This window comes from Strix aluco, chromosome 19 (genome assembly GCF_031877795.1).
Source record: "Strix aluco isolate bStrAlu1 chromosome 19, bStrAlu1.hap1, whole genome shotgun sequence".
Classification (NCBI taxonomy): domain Eukaryota; kingdom Metazoa; phylum Chordata; class Aves; order Strigiformes; family Strigidae; genus Strix; species Strix aluco.
The window spans coordinates 12,169,705-12,191,524 of record NC_133949.1 but is presented as its reverse complement, the minus strand read 5'-3'; the positions used below and the strand labels follow the sequence as shown (position 1 = coordinate 12,191,524).

The 21,820-nt window shown below is 42.9% G+C and overlaps 1 protein-coding gene across 7 annotated transcripts; it reads right to left on the bottom strand.

The window, feature by feature from the left end:
• Positions 1-7,547: 7,547 nt before the first annotated feature.
• TRPV2 (transient receptor potential cation channel subfamily V member 2) lies at positions 7,548-20,383 on the bottom strand. 7 transcript variants are annotated; one of them, XM_074845340.1, is made up of 19 exons: positions 19,633-20,383; positions 18,925-19,187; positions 18,546-18,733; positions 18,160-18,277; positions 16,940-17,232; positions 16,159-16,292; positions 15,676-15,828; positions 14,842-14,982; positions 14,073-14,371; positions 13,440-13,616; positions 12,844-13,002; positions 12,618-12,713; positions 12,023-12,093; positions 11,178-11,343; positions 10,392-10,458; positions 9,997-10,304; positions 9,491-9,609; positions 8,609-8,703; positions 7,548-7,867 (listed from the first exon to the last, which is right to left on the bottom strand). In XM_074845340.1, exons 5-19 carry the CDS (start codon positions 17,176-17,178, stop codon positions 7,737-7,739), a joined length of 2,355 nt encoding a protein of 784 aa, XP_074701441.1. In that variant the 5' UTR covers positions 17,179-17,232; positions 18,160-18,277; positions 18,546-18,733; positions 18,925-19,187; positions 19,633-20,383; the 3' UTR covers positions 7,548-7,736. The 7 variants fall into 7 exon arrangements, with proteins under 7 accessions (XP_074701441.1, XP_074701442.1, XP_074701443.1 ...); XM_074845341.1 differs by lacking the exon at positions 19,633-20,383 and having other exon boundaries at positions 18,546-18,705; positions 18,925-19,376; XM_074845342.1 differs by lacking the exons at positions 18,546-18,733; positions 19,633-20,383 and having other exon boundaries at positions 18,925-19,376.
• Positions 20,384-21,820: the final 1,437 nt, after the last annotated feature.

The following is a 21,820-nucleotide window of genomic DNA, read 5'->3' as shown; positions in this document are numbered from 1 at the left end:
GTCATAAACCTGGTAAGAAGAGGAGAACATAGATTTTGTGGGATGTTAACAAAAAGCGCAAAGCTTGGCAGCAGGGGAGTAAATTGGTGCCAAATGTGATGGATATTCTGCTGAGAATGCAGCTCTGCTATAAGTCCAATAACTTCTCAAAGTAGATATAAAACAGCCATAAAAAAAGAAAAACTTCAACCCATTATTCACAGAGCTGTAACTGAATTGGCATCCTAAAAGTAACTTACTATTTTTTTTTTTTGCATGAATGTACTTCTTTCTTGCAAGGCAGCCCTCAAAAAAAGGGGCTGATATTGGTGTTTTAGCTCTAAGACTCTGTGGCAAGACAACCCTTATTGCTGTTCACACATCAGCTCTTGATTTCTGTAAGTGTGTTAACACTTCAGTAAATGCATAGGCTGGGAAGATAAATGTACTTGAATCTAAGTGACAGACTGAAAATATCACAAAATAGGATGCATGAAAGGCAAACTACTACGATAAATGCTGTAAATTCAAGCACTGAGCTGTACTCTATCAGCAAACCTCTGACAACTTTGAAAACTTCACACTAATCTCAGGAACAAGCCCAAGTGGTTCCAATCGCAAACTCTGTCCCTGTTTGAAACTAGAACAAAAGTAAAATTCAGATTTTGTACAAATTACTCCAGCCTAAAATCCTTGCTCTGAATGCCCAGACTCCAATTCCAGAAGCTGTAGGTTGAGCCTGCGTTTAAACACGCAGTCTAGCATTTTTAGTGTAACCTCTGACGTACTAACAAGAGGTCAAATTCTGTCCTTGTGTCCACATGGAGTCTTTCTTGATTCTAATTTTACTCAGAGCTGAATCTGAACTTACACAATCAGTTCCATGGCATTTCCCAGCCTGGCTATGAGAGCACAGGTGAAAGAAATGAAATACTGTTATCAGAGCAAGGACAAGAAACATGCGAATAGCGTGAACTTTTAGTCTTTTCTTCTTCCCGAAATGTCCCACAGCTCAGGCACACACGGCATGCGCCCCTTTCAGAGCATAGGCAGACCATCCTGAACTACCGCCTTGCTTTGCAAATCCCATTTTACCAGTTAAAATGCCTAAATTAACTCAGAGATGCTCCTAAGGCATCTATGTATGCTTCCACTGTAAGACCATCAGCCTAAAAAAACGCACATTTACAAAGGCTTCCAACAAACTTCCTTTAAAACAAAACCCGAATTCCAGATATGCTGGAAAAGGCTCCCTGGAAAGTTCAACCATCTTTGAAGTAAGGGACAATTCTCAAGCAAGCAACAAAAAGAAAAAAAATGATGGCCAGGGAGCTAACCTCACTCTTGTGACTATTCCTGTGCTTGGATGGCATTTGGCCTGGGAACCCGAGGTTCCTCAACTCTGTGCTTAGTCGTGCTGCTGCCATCCTGCAAAGCTGAGTTAGTGCAACATTTTGCTCCTAACCCTGCTGACAGGGATTTGCAACACATGACTCAGGGGGGTTTTAGCACTTTAGTTATTGAAATTAAGTGCACTGTACTTAAGCTGAGGAGAAAAAAAAAAGTGTGTGTTGCCAATTAGCCAACTACACTGACAAATTATCTGTAGAGTTTAACACAGATCTGTTAGATTCATTTTAGGAATGTAACCAAGACCCACCAGGTCAGACAACTACATTTTTCTGCACTGGCACTTTCATCAGTAAAATCCACAAATGCCGAAAAAAAAAAAAAAGGTTGCTAGAGAAGAGCAATAGAAAATATCTACAGAATCACACAAGGATAGAAGCCTCCATCCATGATTCCACCTTAAATCTGCATTAGCCAAATCAAGAAACTTTAAGATTTGAAAAAGTATCAGTAACTTCTGTGGGCACATCCATTCAGCATTTATGTTTACAAAGCTGGGAGTTACCTAGCATAATGACAAACATGAGAACAAAGATATTAGCAGAAATAATGCATCAGCATACAACAGGTAGGTGTTCAACTTAAATAAGGAAAACAGTAGAGCATAAATCTTGATGTTAAATCTAAAATTACCACAAAGCAAGCTACAGAGAACTTTGATGGGCATCTCATTAAAAGAATAAAATTAATTTTTTTTCCCAAACACACTGGAAGTGTAAAACTTGTCAGGAAGCCTGTGAGGCTGATCAGGGCATGAAATGAATAAAGGACAATATTCCTTCCATACAGATGGAGTAGGTATACACAGTATTGAGTGTTTTGAAAAGGAAACCAGACAAACAGAAATTCTCTCATATGGAATCAAACTAGCGTTTATTTGTGGACTGGCTGGAAGAGGGGCCAGTAACATCCCCAGTGCAGTTGTCCACTGCTAATGGAGTAGCAGTGTAAGTGTGCGACCCTTTCTGGGACAAGTGGCTAAAGCCTAATTCCTGGCAGAATTGTCCCCATGAGGCTACAGGACACAGTGACACTGATACAGACTCTGACTCAGGGAAACGTTCCTTCTAATTCACACCTATGCTTTACATGAACTTACTCCCAAATAAAGGTCTTCTGAATTTTCTTTTTAAAAATACTGCATGTTCTAGAGCTCTTGTTAAGGAGATCAACAAGCCAAAAACTTGTGGGAAATACATCTCTGACAGCACATACTGCTTAATCCAAGGTGTATCTAAAATGACACTAGAAAGGGAAAAATATATAAAAAAAATCTCACCTACATTCTGTTCTCACTTACTGAACTAAGAGCAAAGAGACAGACAAATAAAAAAATACAAAAGGCCAAATGGAGCTTGTTAGCTTTGTATTTGAGAGTGTAACTTCACACAGCAGCCACTTTTCTCCCACTAAGGATGAACTATAAAATTTTCTCCAGCCAAAAGCATGAATTTCTCTGAACTAGTAGACGAACACATCACAAACTAAGGACTTTCCATACAAGTCCAAACATCCTGAACTTTCTACATATGAATTATTTTATTGGCTCGCATTAAGGGACCAATATGCGTCTCTAGAAATTACTTTGTTTCTGGACCAAGACTTTTATTTTCTAATATATGTAAAATAAATAGAGAGATAAGACTCACTCATTAGGAAGAGTAGATACAGGAGCAATCTCATTGTTCCCAGCTTTAAGGTGAAGGAAGGAGGAGAGCCAGAGATACCAGGCAAAAGCTGCTGCCTTCCTCTGACGATTCTCCGGATCTCCACGTCTCATTGTGCTCACTGAGAAAAAGTGACTCTATTGTGGATTTCCTAACTGAGGTTTCAAGGCATACACTAGTGACATTTTAATAAAACTGCAGATGCAGAGGCCTACTAAAAGGTAAGCTTATGTTACTGAAAGGTAACTTTTAGCAGTGTCTCTGCTTCTGTCCATCAACACCTTCAGCATACCTGGAACAACGGGATCTGTCTGAAAAAGCCACTGGGGTCTGTTTGTACTGTCAGCCTTGTCCTTTGGTGCTTGTTACGTGGACATGCCACATCACGTTGAAATGTACAGACAGATCGACGGGTGAACTCACAGCAGGGATTTAAGAGATGTCAGCTCTTAGATGCTGCTCATAGCAGCTAGAGGTTCCCCCCCCACCACCACCCTCACACACAGAGCACTTAGTGTTCCCCTTTTATTTTGTATATTATTGGTGTCAGAAACATTGACATTTTATGGCAGGATGCCCAGGGTATGTTAAGGGATTCTGCACATCTCTTCTCCCCTCTACCAACGATTCTTTGTTTTTTATTGATCCCTTCTTTCTCTCTACTGTTGACCCTAGTCTGCACCAGACTAGCACAGAATTACTCCTAAATAGTTCATACTATCAGAATACTGTGTAGCAAGTATTATTTGGATGCAGTGTGTTATTACAAGTGCTAAATGAGCTGAAATAGCAAATGCTGAGCAATCAGAAGAGTTAATTGCACAGCAAATCCTTTTGGAAGGGGTGGGGGGAGAAAGCCATTCCAGAGACGCAGTTCTCTGCCAAGAAATCATGAATTTTCCAAGGATTCTCAGAAAAGAGTGCAACAAATCACACAGACATTTTCTAGTTACCTCCAACTCTCTACTTCTAAGGACTCCCTGTGTTTAACATTTGACAACCATCCTCACAATCCAGAAATGCTGTACCACTCAAGCTCTCACAAATCCAAACTGAAAAAAGATTACATCAAGAGGAAGTGAAGAAAACACTCTCTGCACTCAGATTTTAGTAACAGTTAGTGCCAGTGATGAGGCAGTCGCAGTCACACCTTTCTGAGGCTTTGCCTGGTCCTGTCTGGCCCCACTTTTACTCGTGCTGCTGAAGCAGATCTGAGGTTGCAAAGTGGAACCGTTTTCTTCTAAAATGGTTATTTTTTTCCAATTTCATTTTTTAGTCCCAGAGCAACAAATGAAATTTCTTCAATACAGCAAAGAACAAAACTGATAGCTTGCCCCAGGAACAGTCCAGCTAAGAAATCTACCAGCTGCATCGCTTCAGAAATAGCTCTTTGCAGCTTATGCAGACTTACATAAAGCATCTGTTCCTTGTCTAAGCCCTTTTGCTTGTCACATTTCAAAGACTTCTTTCGCTAGCTACAGAGGCAATGGAAAGTATGCTTAGTTGCAAGTGGGGTCACAAAAAGAAGAGAGAGGGAATCAATCAAAACACAGATAAAACTCCCCGTACCAGCTTCAGCTTCAGAGCATGCTTTGGGAAAAAAAAAAAAAGGGAAAACAACAACAAAATAAAACGTGCAAAGCATTTGAGGAACAAGAAAATCTTGCTTCCACCGATACCCCTGAGGAAAATAGCCTTATGGGGAATTGGTAACCATACAAACCAGACATGACCAGATAAGCAGCGAGATAGATCGCTGTGCAGCGGGAAGCATTTGGAGCCTGGCAGAGAGGACCCAGGGAGCAGTGACCAGGCAAAGTGTGCTCCAGTGAAGAAGGAAGAGGAGGAGGAGTTTAGAAACAACAAGGTCTGCATTCATCTCCCAGCCCTGCCAGGAGCCAAGCAGCTTTGATCAAATCACACAGGGAAGGGTTTGAACATCCATAATTCTGCATGGAAAGGAACGAGAGCTGATGGTGTCTTTTCTTCATGGCATGGCTGGGCCTTCAGATTCTCCGTGGCTCATATACAGAGTAGACAGAGGAGAGAAAGTGCAGCTATTCCTTCACTGATGTTTGTGAAAACCTTCTGTTTTCTCAGATGAGAGCCCTGCAAAGCCTCCCCATGTGCATAGGGATGGGTTCACATGCAGATGGGTTTACCTGTCACAAGAGGTAGAAGGGAGAAGACAGCTCATATGTTGGTAATTTCTTGTGTAAATGAAGTGTTTCCTGACAAAACATTACGATCTATTAAGAGTGGATCCCAAAATCCTGTTGGGCCTTCAAACTTATGAACCAGCTTGTAAATCCTTCCCTCTCACAAGTAATTGCAGACATCCCACAAAATAAACACCAGCCAGCCTTCCTGTTTGTAACGTGACCAAAATGGAAAGTGGTTCAGATGGTGAAACCAAAGAGCAGCCTTGTGCATTAAGAATATGAAAAACTGTGAGGTTACTGATGTTAATCTTAATAGTGCTGACTCACTTGTCACTGCAGAGAGGTTGTAACTGCCCAAAAATCTCCTTTTCTCCATAGCACAACAAAGAACAGTCCAACAGCCTGGGCACTGCTAGATTTTCTGACCAACCTGACATATCTGTTTGCTGCATGTGCCTGTCCCTGTCTGCTGTCCATCATCCTTCATTCATGAGCTTGAGAGGGCTGGGACTGGTGGTCTGTGACATGACTGAAGCACAAGGAATGTCAAGTCCCTGTTTCACAGCAAACTCTAGATGTTTAAGAACATTTTTGATGTAGATCAAAAGATAAACTAACACTGCAAGCTTGAGAAAGGGATTTAAAGAGAAGCAGGTTCAAGGAATAGCTGAAGAGGCAGGTTATCTTGAAAGCAAGCTGCCACAGCCCACAGTTACCAAAACCACTAGCAGTATGCAAGATTTCTTCTTTTGTTGTTTATTAAAACTCCAGGCAAGGATGGCAGATCTGATTCTGCATTTTCAGAGAGTCTCAGAGTGTCCCTATCACAGCAAGGCACCAAGCACAGCAATAGATTACCATATGCCAGATGATTCTTTTGTGAATATGAGCACCTTGCCAAATCTTGGGAACACTTAGGACAGAGCCATAGATGGAAAAAGCAACTGAAGGCTTCACAAAGCAAGAAAACAGCAGACACTGGGAGTGAGAAAAGTTAATTATAATTCAGAAGCCCAATGCAGTGAAGCTGAAGACGGGATTGCCCAGCACAGGGGAAGAACCTGTTTGAAGTGATAGGGAATAAGTTTTAAAAGCAATGCTTTTGCTGTCAGTCACATACATGTAGTAAGCAACAGAATTAAGGTGATTGTCTCCAAAAGACAAGCCCCCTAGCTTCACTTGCTCAGAGTAGAAATGAGCCACAGGAGATCTTCAGCTGCATGGTTTATCTTACTGAAGGAAAAGTGCTGCCAACATTTGTAGTCTGCCACATTTTCAGGGTTATCACTAGCCATTCCCTGTATGAAAGATGCACCCAATGCAACATCGGCTGTTACATTTTCAGATGTGGCTGTATAAACGGACATGAGGTCATGAAAAACAAGAGTTAACTTGCATGGCAGTGAGGTCAGCACAGTGCTGGGTAAAACGCAATCAGGAATTGATAAGGCCTTATAGTCTGATCACATCTCTTCCTTCTTGAGAGGCTGAAGCTCTTAAAATATATCCAAGGAAGAACATTTTCAATTAAGTAAACTTGCTATGTTGACAGTTTACAGAAATAGGTTATTATTTTTAAATATAGGCTGAAAGTGAGATAGCTCATTTTTATCTCTTTTCCACAGAGTTTAAGTATGCTTCCCATCCCGTCTGAGGCAGTGTGCACATCAAAATAAGCAACGAGGTCCTTGTAATCATTTACAGCAAGACAGGATGCCCGCTAAGACTGACAGGAAAAGTTAACCACACAATGCACTTTGGCTCATCTGTCTCAGAAGCCATGTGCAGGATTCTGCTGCTGTTTTCTACAGAGACAAAGCAACCTGTGACAGACAGATCTTTCAGAAATTCACCATGTGAAGTTACAGGTCCAGGAAATCCATATCACTTTTGTGTTCTCAAATAAATGTGCACATCATGCAAACAATTTCATTATAATATTGTAAAATGGGAATTCTGATGTTGGCTAAACACTGAGCACTGCAGGTCCTGACACAAAGACTCTATGACTCTTGATGACTGAGTATTTGTCCACTCATGTCTCACACCAGGAGTGTTTTGCACAGGAGCCAACTCCATCCTTAGCAACTTTTTATAACTCTACAACACTCTTTATTCCAAAGCACTTCAGTGCAGTCTCCTGTGACAAAAGAATAACAGTCGACCCATTCTTAGATAGGTCACTCCATCCTTTGCTTCTCTATGGCAAACAGCGTTATTTCTATACAGCTCAGAAAGCACTGCCTTCCCAAAACCACTCCCCACTGCCCCTGTGATCTTGCTCTTGCACCTTTAGACATAGTAATAAGAAAGTGTCAGGCAGAGAAAGTTGAGTAAAATTAGTTTCTTCAAAGAAAATGAATGATTAAAGTGCATGAAAATATTTAAAGCCACAGGCTGAACCAAAGTCTTCGATGAAATGCACTTTAATACCGATAATGCCTTCAATACTTCCAGACGCTACAGGAAGAACTAATCCTTTGAAGATGGAAGCAAGGTTGCAGTCCAGAAAAACCTGCTAAAGATTTCTGGTTTGTCCCTCTAGAGGCATCATCTCAGTTGCTGGTAGCTGGGGCTGCAACAGTGACTGCTCCTCTGAAACAGCTGATCTCAGATGTTTCTGTGGCATCCGTTTCCATGATCTTGTCTCTACAGCAGGAGACATAAAAACAGCAGCCCTTTGTCAGCAGGAAGCTGACAAAGGGACCCAGCTTTTAGAAGGGTGTAGGTTTAGGGAAAACCCAACATACACCAGATAGTATTTTAAGTGTTGCAACCTCCCCAGCCCTAGAAAACTGGCACCTAGGAAGAAACTACACTGCAAAAGCAGGAGGCCATGTTTAAATCCAGTGGAGCTTCTGCACAAGCTCTGCCAGGCTGAACAAAATATTTCTAGAGAGAGTACCATCTATTTTCCACAGAGTTTCTTCCAAGGGAAGCAAACAATTATCTCAGGCGGAATTTGACAAAGTTGCCAGTGTTAATGCCCTGATTTGTGCTCTAAAAGCCCTGTGATTCTAACACTTGCAGTATGAACGGGCCTCATTTTTATCTTTCCCAGAAAAAGCACCATACATTTGGGCTACTATGTCAAAGGGAAGACAGCCCTTGCTTTTCTCAGCAGTGTTTCCTGTCCATCTCTACCAGAGGAAAGAAAGAATGGCATCTCCTTCATTCTCATTATTTGTTCCCAAGCTCTGACCAGGTCCATACTTTATTTTCTCAGCTCACAAGTGATGCTGCTACTAATTAAGGGATGCTGTGTGGAAGTAATTTCACAAGCAAGGTGGCCTACCTAAAACTTGTTACCAAAGACATAACAGGCCAAGAGTAGTTGCTGAGCAGGAAGATAAAAGAATACCAAAGACCTTTCATCATGATTTAATTTACCTTCTGGATTTACTTCTGAATCACTGATGTTTCCAGGTTCTTCCTTAAGAACTCCCACATCCTTTGCCCAATTTGTCCATTTAATTTCCTCTACTCTGGAGAGACAAAATGCAATCGACAGTGATGCATGGAGCACAGCATTTCAATCCAGATCTCATTGTCCCACAGCACCCCAGCCCAGCTCATCCTGCCAATACAATCCTAATGGTTTGGCTGTAGCAACAACACCCTACGGAGCTTTGAGTAAAGCTCTTCTGTAGTCTAAGCTCCACGAGGTATCTTCTTCCCCTGCATATTGTGTGCTGGTCTGTGGTTGGTTTAAAATCCTCCAGTTCCTCCCAGGGAACACACTTAATACAAAGGAGGCTCCTCGGTTCCACTTTCTATAGGTGTTCCGTAACACCCTGGAGTTAAGAGTGCTGCCTGCAGTTCGGTTGAAGGTTCCTCGGCTCCCCCAGCCCCCAGATGCGAGGAGGAGTGCTGCCCCCTCGTGTTATACTCAAGTTGGCTGTTCCTGAGCAAAGAGCCCACCAGGCTGCATCCCTCCCACCGCAGCCCGCTCTGGGCACAGCCATACTCGCAGCAGCAAAGAAAGCAGCATTGCAGACACCCTGCCACCACAACTGCTTGCACAGATGTGGGTTAAACAGGACATCTTTTGGTGACAGGATGTCTTGGTGACAATGCTGGCAGTTCAACTAGCTCTCGAGCTCCCAGTATTGCAATCATCAGCCAATTTGCATGTGCCCAGGAACATGTGGTTAAGTCACTCTGTTGAGTCAGCGCTGAAATTCCCTGTGGCAGTTCAGGGTTACCAGCTTATGAATCATGGGAACCCATTACTAGGCTGGAGTGTAAGGGGTAATGGTACATCTGTCTTACCTGAAACACCACCTCTCATCTTTTTTATTGAGGCCCACTGACATGAAGCAGCCAGATCTCCTCTTCCCACCTTGGCGCCACAGCCAGGCCTTCTCTATTTCTAGAATAGCAATAGCCCGCTGAAAGAAGAAGTCCGTGTCAGAGAGAAAACAGGGCCTACAGATCCCAGCACCTCTTTTTGATTAAATCTTCCCCAACCAGCAACTAATTTAGCTTAGAAAATCACTTTGGAACCCAATCCCAAAGTGCTCCATAGCTAATAGTACCAGTCAGTTACGCTCTCAAGTTACTTACACACATGGATCTGGACTGGCTGGTAGCCATGCAAACAGCATGAGTTTAATACATCTAAAAGAGATGTTAGGATTTACCTCCAGCATGGCAGATTTATGCAAAAGAAGTTTATAGCTGAGGCTTAGGACAAAGACACTGTCATCTCTGATGTTATGATACTCGAGTAGGAGTATGCGCCACGACATAACTGCCTCAGCAGCACCATGCCTCACCTGCAGCTTCCAGACGCTTTTGCTATAACCAGAAATATCTGTGACAGTCTCGCTCATGAGTGCAATCAGCATGTTAAGCAAAAGAATGTAAGTGAGGATCACAAAGAGAAGCAGCAGGAGCATGACGAAGTATCTGAATCTGGCATGTTCCTGGAAATCCAGGTCACCCATCCCAATGGTGATCTTGAAGAGCTCCAGGGAGACGCTGAGCAGCCCGCCATACATAGCATGGCTCCCCGTGCTCTCCAGCTGAGCAAGAGACTTGTTCTGAGAGGCCGAAGGAGCATCCCCCATCAGCGTAACCAGAGCTATGAGAAAAACAGAATTTGAATCCTCCTCAGAAATATTTACTTCTTGCAGCCCAGTCTACAACATAATGCTGAGTAAGTCCTTACCTGCAGCAAAGCCAAAGAGGAAGATCATATAAACCAAGAGGAAACGCAGCAGATCTCTCAGGATAGTCTGAAACACAAATCAGGAGGAAGTGCCATTCTTTATCTCACATGAAATCACCAGGATTATCTCCTGTTCTCACACATCATAAACCAACCCAAGTAACTACTGAAAGCAAGTTGGAAAATGCTTTTATCTAATACATGTTGAATTACTTCCTCAGGTAAGTAACATCATTGGTAGCTTAATCTGACAGTACTACATGAAAATATTTATGTTTGTATGAATAGATTCTTTCAAACAAATAAATATCATGTCAGTTCCCCAGTATGGCTATTTCCAAATTGTTTTAATACACACATCTCTTTCACCTCCACTGAGTTTTACACAAGTGGTGATCAGAATTCTTCCCTGGCACCTCATTTCACCTCTGCTTTGGCTTGTCTTTCTAGTCCCAGATTCCTCTATGGACCTGGAAACACTTCTCAGCCTAAGCATAACAGTTCTAGGGAACTCACACTGGTTTTGACTGCTAGCTTTGAGTTGGTTTATGACAAACAGGCCAGTATCAGCTGCTGTCACTTGCTATATTCAAAGACAGCAAACTAGTGGTTCACCACAACTGTACTTCCTTAAAGGCACTGATCTAATCTCCTGCAAATACCTTTACTTCCACAGTCAGTACATCAATTCCATTTACTGTTTTCATGGTCCTAAGTGTTTGCAGGACTTCTATTAGTTCCTCACACCCAAAAACTTTTCATACAAAGTTTTTTCCAAGTACTGACCTTTTGTATCATGACACTGTAGATCCCAGTGCGTTGAAAGCCCCGAGTGTAATACAGCATGTTCACCCACCCCAAAAGCAGGGAGAACACCATCACTGCCACATAGTTTTCTGAACTTGCACCATACAGGACTGCTGACAGCAGCAATGAAAAAGCCTGGATGAAGCTGGAGAGAAATAGAATGAATGACACAGTGACTTACCTCAACAAAAAAGGCCATTTGCAGATCTGTTCTCTTTTGCAAGGAAAAGCAAACACATTTTACAAGGTTACATGGAGCATATAAAGTGGCAGTTAATCAGACACATAGTTTATATAAGCAAATCCTGTTATAACCAGATCCACAAATTGTTGCAGTTTTGTTATGAACTGGTTAATCTCACAGTATGGAAACTCTGAACTTCTTGATATTTGATATTAAATGGAAAAAATTTTAACACTTATGAACACATGCACATACATGTATCTATACACATTTCTCCTCAGAAAACTGAGCAGTTATTTTCCATTCCTTCAGCCACAGTGACAGTATGATTAAGAACTTGAGCCTTTTTGTAACAAGTATATGTTCTTAACTGTGGAATAATTGAGGGTATGCTCTTCACTGTGTTCTGCTATAAATCCAAGGACAGACCCTACCCAGCAAAGTCCATTACCACAAAGGTTTATGACAAGATGCAGCAGGTAGAAGCAAGCAGGGAGGGGATGGACAGAGGAAACAGTGGCAGAGAATCAAGCTTTCCCGCTCACCATCTCTCAAGTAATGTTAGGGCAACTTAGCTGCACACAGCAGAGAACCAATTTCACCCGTGTTTTCATCATGCAAAAACCTTTGAGAGGCTTACATCAAGATCTCAATGCAGCTGTCAGAACACATAGTCTTCAGGGACTGGCGCCTCCTCCGCAAGTACAGGCTCTAATAAAGAAAAATCAATGATAGCCATCCATCAAAAACAGGGCATGCTCGAGAGTGATTTCTGCCCAGCATAGCGTATTGCTCAGGGGAAAGGTTTACTCCATAAGCTTCTCTTCTTGATTTCATTTTCAAGATCCCAAATTTCAGCTAGTCATCCTTCCAAGATGAAGAAAAGGCCTTATTTATAAAGGGCAAGGATAAATAAGGGCTGAATCATGGCCCAGCCCAATGTGTTTATTAATAGACTGCATTAAATGCCAAGGATGCATTTTAGTACCGTAAATCACAGAAGTGTCTCAATTATTTGCTGTTGTGAACCTATTCTTCCTCTTGCCCAGCAATCTGGCTTATGCCACCCTGTCACTGCTAGACTGCACTGACAGCGTGTCTCAGAGCAGGATTCCCCCCTGCCATCCACTCGTGCACATCCTGATGTCAGGAGAACTGAACCCTGTTGCCTCCATGTCAGTGATAGTTTCCTCTTTTCCTTTCTTACAACGAAACTAGACAATAGATCCCCATACCTGAGCAAAGATTAGGTAAATGCCTCCTAGCAAGATAATGATCAGTCCAGAGACCCACAGGAAGCCTCCAGCCGTGAACTCCACTGGAAATGAAGGCTGCAAGATTAAAACAAAAAAAATCCAAAACACTGAGGACAGGCAGAGGTAGCAATGATAACCACCCTGCACCTTTTAAACTCAACTCCATCCATTCAGGCCTTTCCAGATAAAAAAAGATTGGACTTACCTTTACCCGCAAGGGTTGATAGTATGCAATGGCTGTAAAGATGATCATAAATGACAAGTATGAGACAAAACTGAAGTAGAATCTCTTGGAAGCAAACGTTTCCCATTTTTGCTGAAGCAGTTTGTTCAGTGGCTCCAAAACCACCATCTTGTACCGATTCTATGGAAAAACAAACAACAAAAATGTACCCATGCATCAATAGGAATGCAAACTCACCAGGGGATTGTCTTTTTCAGGGTTGGAGTTCAGCGGTTCCACCCAGGGTATCACTAAGGGTTTACTCAGGCCTTTCAGCATGAAAGAAATCAACCATCCCATAAGAAGCTACTTCTGCTTGGCTTCATCAAAGTATTTGGACACACCCAGGCTTAGGACAACCAAAGGGTCAAAAATTTCTCTCATATTATAGATTATCAGAGGCATACCAAGCAGACTGTAAATAATAAAATATAGAAATACTTCCACCATGTGTTTCTTTTCCAGAAAAATGATCATGTGAAACACCACATTAACTTGAAATGATTTTCATAATTATACAGCAACACTATAGGAAGGCAGAAAAAAATGTTGCTTTGACTTTTAGTAAGAACACTCACCGGTGTGTCACTGCTGTATGCCAGAATCTCCAGCACAGAGTTTTCCTCAAAGCTGTCTATAGAGGACAAGTCATAGAGACACACATGGATGGGTCCGTAGGTCCATTCAGTGAACTTGCGTGACAGGTGCCTGTACACTGGGTCTTTGATCTCTCTTTGGATGATGTGCTTAAAGATCTGAAGAGAAACCGGATGCATACCAGAAAAATGTGTATGTAAAGAAAGTGTAGAATGACACAAGCACACTCAAATCGCCTTCAAGTAGAGGACACCTGGCTTTCTGCATTATACACTTTGGTATCTCCAAACAACAGACTATCTGGCTAAAAACAGGCAAATTAACTACATCTTGATCAGCTCTTCCAGAGTAGGACCAATTTTGGTCCAGAACAGCTGTCTTGGCTGGGACAGAGAGCAGCAGCAGCAACCAGCTGAGACTCTGTAGGGTGCTAACTGGAGTGGCCTGGAGGAGGCCTCCTTTATTGCCTCCTGTGGCACTGCCACTCTCAGCAGCATTACAACGGGTTGGGTGAAGGATGCTCCTACATCAAACCCCACTGCTAAGCTGAGGATATATGCTAGTGTCTTCCTTGCTTCTCTGCAACCCCAGGGATTCCCTCCAGTTGCCTTTACCTCCACTTTGCCTGTCTTGGCAGCAAGCTGCAGAGGATTTAGTCCATCATAATTCACTATCTCCTCCAGTTTCCACGTTGGGTCAACCTTCACACCTGCCTTCAAGATCTCAACATATGTTGTGCTCACAAACTTGGTGTTCTCCTCAGTGTCATCTGCAATCATCACCAGGGCATGGAGGACTGTGTTGCCCTGCGTATCCTGCTCCTGGAGCCTGGCTTTCTGGTGGGGATTGTTTAGAAGATATTCCACCACCTCAAGCTGGTTGGTACAAGCAGCCAAGGAGAGGGGAAGTTCACCTGAAGAGATTAGGACAGTATTTGGAGGGGAAGCAGAAAGGGGTGAAAAAGAATTAAAAAAAAACAATTCTAGGAAAATATATTTAGCCTATAGTTTTACCACTGGAACACAGACCAAGTTCTTTCTCAGTGTCGCTAGATTCAGAAAGGGTTTTGCAGTAAACAATTACTCCTTTTTTCTGGGGGCAACTGAAACACTTTCCCAGACCGCTAATTTGGCTAAACTAACCAAGCATTTGTCTCTGAAGCCCCTCAGATGGGATTAAATACATAAGACCAAAGATGATGGCAAATGCTCACTGGACACCTCAGTCTGTGCAAGGATCCTGCCATTCAAATAAGTCAAGAGCTTGATTACAGGACAGCGGAGATGGCAACCCATGCACAGAGGGGCAAACCCAACAGAATCTGTGGCATCGCATACAGTAAAGCAATAAAAAAGCAAAGGAACATGTTCCACACTGACTCACCAAAATAAAAATAAACTCCTTCTTTCTTCTTCCTGAAGAATTCACCATGGGCTCTGGCATGGACATCAGCTCCATTCTCTACTAGAAGTTTCACTAAATCTAGACTCCTTTTCTCTATGGCAATATGGAGTGCTGTCTGGCCTAAGGAAACAGGCAAAACCTGACACTCAGTGCCACTGTCAGAGGGAACAGGCAAAGGACTCTTCAGCACAGTGCTGTTTCAACAGTCGCTGTAGGTTCTGCAGAGCAATCCTGCAGTCCCAGCGCTGGGCAGGGGGTGGGTGGCAATTGATGACTTTCAACAACGTTCATTGGAAAAGCACGTTGCAAACACTGAGTCAGAAGACAGACCTCAAGACTATCAGAAATCCAACACAAGACCAGGCAATTATCCCTGCCTGGCACTAAGATCTCAAGCAGCTATGAGAGGATAAAGACAACCATACATGTACATGACTATGCTGCATGTCTGCTATTAAAAGAATAACCCGAACAGCAGAATTCATTCTTTAATAGCGATATACTATTTATTTTTCACTTTTAGACTTGCTTTCTAAGCTTTCCAAAGAAATTCTCTCATATTCTTGGGTTTCTAAATATGTATCATTTCTCTTTTATAGACCAAGAATGAAGTTGCAGAAGTGTGTAATTCAAGGCTGAAGATGCAGTACCAGAATCAGAAATAAGGGTTGACTAGGCTGTTACTGTAACTGCACCAGAACTCTGGAACTGCAGTGCTGCATAAGCTCTGGTTCCCCTCTTTTTTCTTGTACCTGCTCATCTCACCTGTCTAATGGGGAAACTGCTGTGACAGCATCAGAACAGAAGCCTTACCTCTGTAGTAACAGTCAGAGCACGCCACATTGACAAGCGGCCTGGGATTCTGTGTCTTTTGGTCTATTTCCAGCAAAAGCGGGATTGTGTCATTCTTTCCATTTTTTAAGTTCAACAGGGCTTTCATTAAGCAGGTCTTCCCAGTCTTTGCATCTAGCAGAAAAAGAGTATTGAATGGGTTGTGCATACACTTTGCACACATCTGTACTACTTGATTCAGAACTTAACTGTCGCTGTAGAGCCAAATACAATCATTATTTTAAAGGCCTTTCTCAGTATTTTTAGTCTGCAGTACAGCCAGAAGCCTTAGGATATATATGATTAATGGCATTCTCCATCCTCAGGTGGACATTAGGAAAATAAAAGAATGGACAGAGGGCTGAAGAAAGCAAAGAACCACAAGCAGGTTCCCCCGCTGCCCTCCTACATTAACAAGTGCTGCCTCTGCTACCCGCGTTTACGGAGTATGGAGCAGGAATCTACCTGTGTATTCAGAATTGGTGAGAAACTTGGAGGTCCTCCTTAAGTACTCAAGTAAACCATCCAGTGCCTCGGGGCTGCCCCTTGAGACTGCGCTGAAGAGCCTGTCTCTGTCAAAGCGATTTGGGTCTTTTTGGCTATGAAAGAAATGCAAAGCGTTAAGAAATTCTGGAGTGTGGAAGACAGGAGTATGCAGTAAATTCTAGTGGGACAGTGTAAGAAAGGAGGGAGGCAGAAAAGTTTGTCAGAAAAACCAAGTATTTTATTTTTGAGTCAAGGGAAAAATAGAGACAGTTATTTCCCAGAATTCTCTTAAGTGGCTGCTCTTTCCATCAGCTGGAGCTCTTCCCAGATCCAGTCTGATGTGCAACCCTGGAACACATCGAGAGCACGAAGACAGAGAAGCCCAAGATAGCTGCAGGACCAGAGTCAGTCCCATCACATGGTGTGAAGCACTCTGAGCTGATTTACATCCCTCCCTGGCAAAAACAGTCCAGTTGTATAGAGCTCCATGCTAAGCTGCTCTTACACCCAACTTGGCTTATTTAGTGTTACTTCAGATATAGTCAAAATATACCATAACACACACACATTACACATACCTTCCAAGTGCAGAAGGCTTAACATGTCCCCTTTCTGCTTTTAATTACCTCCCACAAGATGCCTGTAATATTTCTGCATTGCCACTTTTAGACTTTATCAAGTCTATGGGTCCCTACCAGCAGGGATCAGTACAGCTCAACACAGGGATTGCAGCCTTGTCAAATACCCAGCAATTACTCACTTGCTGACAAGTCCTGGCCTATAGTTCAGATTAATCTTGACTTTAGGAGGAAAGTCACTGCTCTCCTTTTGATAAGGTGTCTCCAAGGGTCGTGGCTCTCCTTTCTTTCCATGTCCTGATCTTTCTTCCTTTTTACTAGATGCAGGTTTATCTTCCTGGATACTGTCATCTGTTTCTAGCAATCCCATCAACCTGTTCCTCTGACCTGGGCCCGGATGCCCATTTGTGAAGTTATCCATTTCTAGCAGGGATGGTCTTTCAGATCAAAGGCGTTCCCCACTGGGAGACTAAACCTGCAAGGGAGAATTAACACAACTTGTTCACAATCCTAGAATGTGCTTGGTGTGGCACAGAGAAGAAAGCATGTTTCCAGGTCCAGCGTTCCTACAGCTGACTGCAGGTCTCTTGAGAGAGTCAGTAAAACTCTGCACAGTAGGAGTATTTGAATAAAGGATCAATGTCTTAAATAGGGTACCACTGGCAAAGAAGTTCAAAAGCAGTTCATGAAATACAGGCAACTTGTCTGCAGAACATCTGAACCCCCTTTGTGAGATGACTTCACCTGTTGGCAGCAGCACAGGTTCCTTACATAAAAGGCAAAGAAAGTGGATCTTTAGGAGACTATGATCATTGTTCTTGTCTCAGTGCAGCCAACACAGGCTAGTTAGTCACCAAGTGACCAAAAAGATAAGATTAACTGTAGGCCTTTGGAACAGAATGATAAGTTTGTTCCTGTTTTCTGTTGGTAAGCATGACTACTTCTACAGGGAAAACACAGGCACAAATTATGTTCCCCTCACGCATTCTCACATTTCATCCTGGGGCAAAATGAGTGGAATCTCCCCAATGCTTGGAGCTGTTGGCTATCTGTGTGAGCACAGGCTTTGAACTTCCAGCTCTACTGCACAGGCAAACACACGCCCCAGCTGCCATGTGGACACTCATAGTCCTCAGAGCCTGAACAGAGCACAGCTCTCCCAAGAGAAAAGCTGGATCCAGATTTGCTGTACAGAACAGCATCAGTATTCAGAGCACCCAGCCAGCCCACTTCTCTCATCTAATATGTCCTGTAGTCCTTTTTTACTCTTTTGAGACATTTCTTCCTATATAGGTGGATACATCTCAGATCCACACTGAATACAAGCTATCTGTAGTCAGCACATGGCTGTGGATTCACACACAGTTTGTGAGGCAGCAAGGAAACATCCATGATTACCAACCTGAAGCAGACCTTTATTTAATAACTCCGTCTTATTCACATGTACTCCCTCCAAATGGTTAACAGGTTTTCTCTGAAGAGAAATCTCTCTTGCTGGGACTACAGCCAGACTCCATAGCCTGTACCAGCAAAGAGGTAAATTGACACAGCATAAGCATTCTGTCTTGGATTAGGATGTGGAGAAATGTAGTTCTAGGCAGAAAACAGTCACAAAACATCTTTATGTAGCTCACAGCAAGAAATCCAAGGGCTGATTTCAAGACAAACCATTATGATTATTCAGCCATTCAGTTTAGTCTGCACTCTAACGACAAACATTCCTCTGCACACACAGGCATACACCCTATAATCCCATTTCAGACTTATTTCCTCCCCCAGAACACTTACTGATACATTTGTTGATCCTTTAGAGGGCTATTTGTATTTCCATAATAGTTTGCTTGTGCTTTTCTGTCTTCCTTTCCCCAAAATCATTTCTCAGCTGCAGTTTCCATCTCTCCACAGCGCTCGAGAGTTATTTATTGTCAGTCTTGTACAGACAGACCGTCTGGTTTAAAAGCAAGAGCAAAACGGTCCTATAAAAAAGGACCCTATAATATATACATCCACTTTGTGCGTCCCTTGGAAACACACAGAGCACTGTTTGCCAGCTCAACTTTCACTTCTCTAAAGAGCCGAGCTGTTTCTTTCTGTGACTTTACCAAGCCATTTTGAGTAGCGCAGCACAAAAAAGCCCTGTTGTCAAGAGGAAGAGCACAGCACTTACCTCAAGTTGCTGCAAGCTCCACCCAAGAACTGATCTGACAAGGAGTCCCAACGGGTCCTTCAGAGGGTAAATAATCTCTCAGTAGAAACCAAGTCAAATACCAACAAGCATTAATAAGCATGAAAGCAGACCCCAAATTATTTACATCCATGGGTGAGAGTCCTCTTCTTCTGCAGAGAAGACCACGCTCATGTTAGCAGTCTATTAATGGCACAACATTAAACTCCTAGTTGGTGGTTGGTCCATGAGAGAATCCAAACTGCCTGCAAGAAGGAATAACCACGGATTATTGTTATTTACTCAACTGTATAGCTTTTTGCAAAGTGAAGAAGGGCTTGCACAGGAAATGACTAGATAGATTTCTCAGTAAAAGAGAGAGCCAATGAGTGCAGTGCTCTTATATGGGAAAGCTGGCTGGCTATTGCAAATTCATAATGCTTAACCCCTGCCTGCACGTATAGAGGCAGCATCTCATGGCTTTCAACAGCAGCCCGCTCGGGTTGCAAGGCAGGCGGCTGGTTGGACCCTGACAGTGCTAGAGTGAGGTTTGTCACAAGGCTCCCTCTGTGAGCCCCAGGACAAGCAAGTCTGCATGGGAACACCTGAGGTCAACTGTTTGCGTGGGAAGCCACTTCTCACACAACTTCCCACACGCCGGTTACGAGGCAGCGCAAACCATATGAGACCATAAATTAGCCAGAGCATTACCTGACAAAGTAGAGTGTCAGCTGCTCCTCACAAGCACAGGACACCGCATAAAGCAGCCGCAGTTCCAAAACGCTTAAGGCCACTGGTTACTTCATTTGCCACTAGTGCCCATTTCTTAATGGAGGTTGGTTGTCCAAAGGAGTGCGAGTCTTGGAGAGGCTGCTTCTGGGAACACGGACTGGCCATCCCTACAACTGACTGCCACTGAGACCGCGCACGCACACTAATGTCACTTCACTTACCACTCACAAAACAAGACCTCGGGAAAGAGGGCATCAGCCCACACCAAGTGTCTCAGTTTTTTCTCTCCCACTCCTAACAGAACTGAGGCCTGAGGAGGCAGCGTGATCATTATTTTCCACAGCATCAGTGCAGGGTGACATGCAGCACCCACAGTCTTAACAGCCTTCCCCAGCACAACGTTGCTGCAGAGTGATTCTCATCTGTACTCTGTAGAGGACTGACGATTTACAAAGCCGTTTATGTGATCTAGAGTTCATCTAGAGAATCGTATTAACTAACAAAATGGTAAAGAGCTCTTCTGATCAACAGCTTGACAGCAGGGGCACATTCCATGAGAAATCTCAAAACTTTAGTTTAACATTGGTCCAAAAACATTGAGAAGGGGTATCACATGACACACTGAACTCTGGCTGTGGCTTCCTTCTTCCAAACCTACCATGAAACAAAAGAGAGCCTAAAGCAATCCTCATCTGACAGGACTGCAGGATGATGTGAGACATCCTGGAATGTGGTCGTCACCCATAGAAACGTTCCCAGATAGCTTTTACTTCAAGTCAGATGCAGGCTGTGAAAGGACCTTCCTATAAATACACCCATTAAATGGCAGGGTGCCTTTTCCTCTTTCATGGTTTTGCATGAGATCACAAGCTTTTTTCTCAGGTTCCCATGCTTCAAAATTAAGCTGATACAGGAACAATGCAAAGCTACTTATTCCTTCCAGGCTTAATGACTTATTAGCACCCACAGAATAGCCTATAAAGAATAAACATATGCAGATTAACACAAGACCAGATCTCCTCTCTTATCCCTCATTCCAGCCTTGCACTGATTTAGTTCAGTTTGCTTTAGTCACGTTACACTTAATTTAGTGTGACATCAACAGACAGATTCAGGCTCAAGAGTTTAGCTCAGACCTATGGGTTTAAATCCTCTTGGGCTTTTCCCCCAGCTTTTGTGGGAGTCAGCCCACCATTCCAGCCAAGGAATGAAATCAGCCCACAAAAGCGCATCATAACCGAGTTCTTTCTGCACATCTGGTTTTAATAGCTTACACAGAGGAAGGAGAATGTGCAGCTTGCTGGGAAAGGAATCACTGCCAGCTGAGAGGTCACCACAGCAAAACAGAAACACAGAGCTGCTGGGAGAACACAGAAACTTTGGTATGCACACACACATGCGCACATGCTTTCACAGACAGTACACGAGGGTAAACACTTGCACTTCCATTTCAGAGAAAAGAGAAGCAAGGTAGAAAAAAAAGTACAAGATCTGCCCAAATGTGCACTTGACAGTGACAGCATTCCAAGGTCAGCAACAGGATTATGTCACTGCTGCACACTAGCCAGCCGAGCTAGAGATGCGTAACAAGCATCTTGCCACCAAAATTTAAAATCTTCATAGCTGTTTGGACTCGGAAGGAAGCCATCCAAACCAGCATGCACAGAGAATAAAAGCAGCAATTTAATTTCATCTATCTGCCAGCCTGAATTTTCAAAAGCAACACGTGATCCTCTTGCCTTTTGAGGAGTTTATTCAGGGGAACAAGAAGGAATCTTGCAATTGCTCAGGACTTATTTTACTGATGAAAATGTGTCTCATGGCACTAAGTTTCTCCTGACAGGAGACACACATTCTGTAGAAAATGAACCTGTGAAGAAAGAAGTCAAACTCTTAACTACTAAGTGAAATTAAGTTAAACCAATTTTCATTTAATAATATTACTAAATATATAATTATATATGAAGCAGCACAGTAATTCATGTCAGAAAAAGCAACGACTGGAACCTGCTTAAACAGAAAGCAAAAGGAAGCATGAGGAAGATGATGGAAACAAGCACGTTTCCTAAAATATGTATTCTCTGTTCACCTAAGCGTCCATTTTTAGCAAATACTGGAAAACATAATAGACTTATGATTAATATCACATTTTCTGTATGCTGTAGAT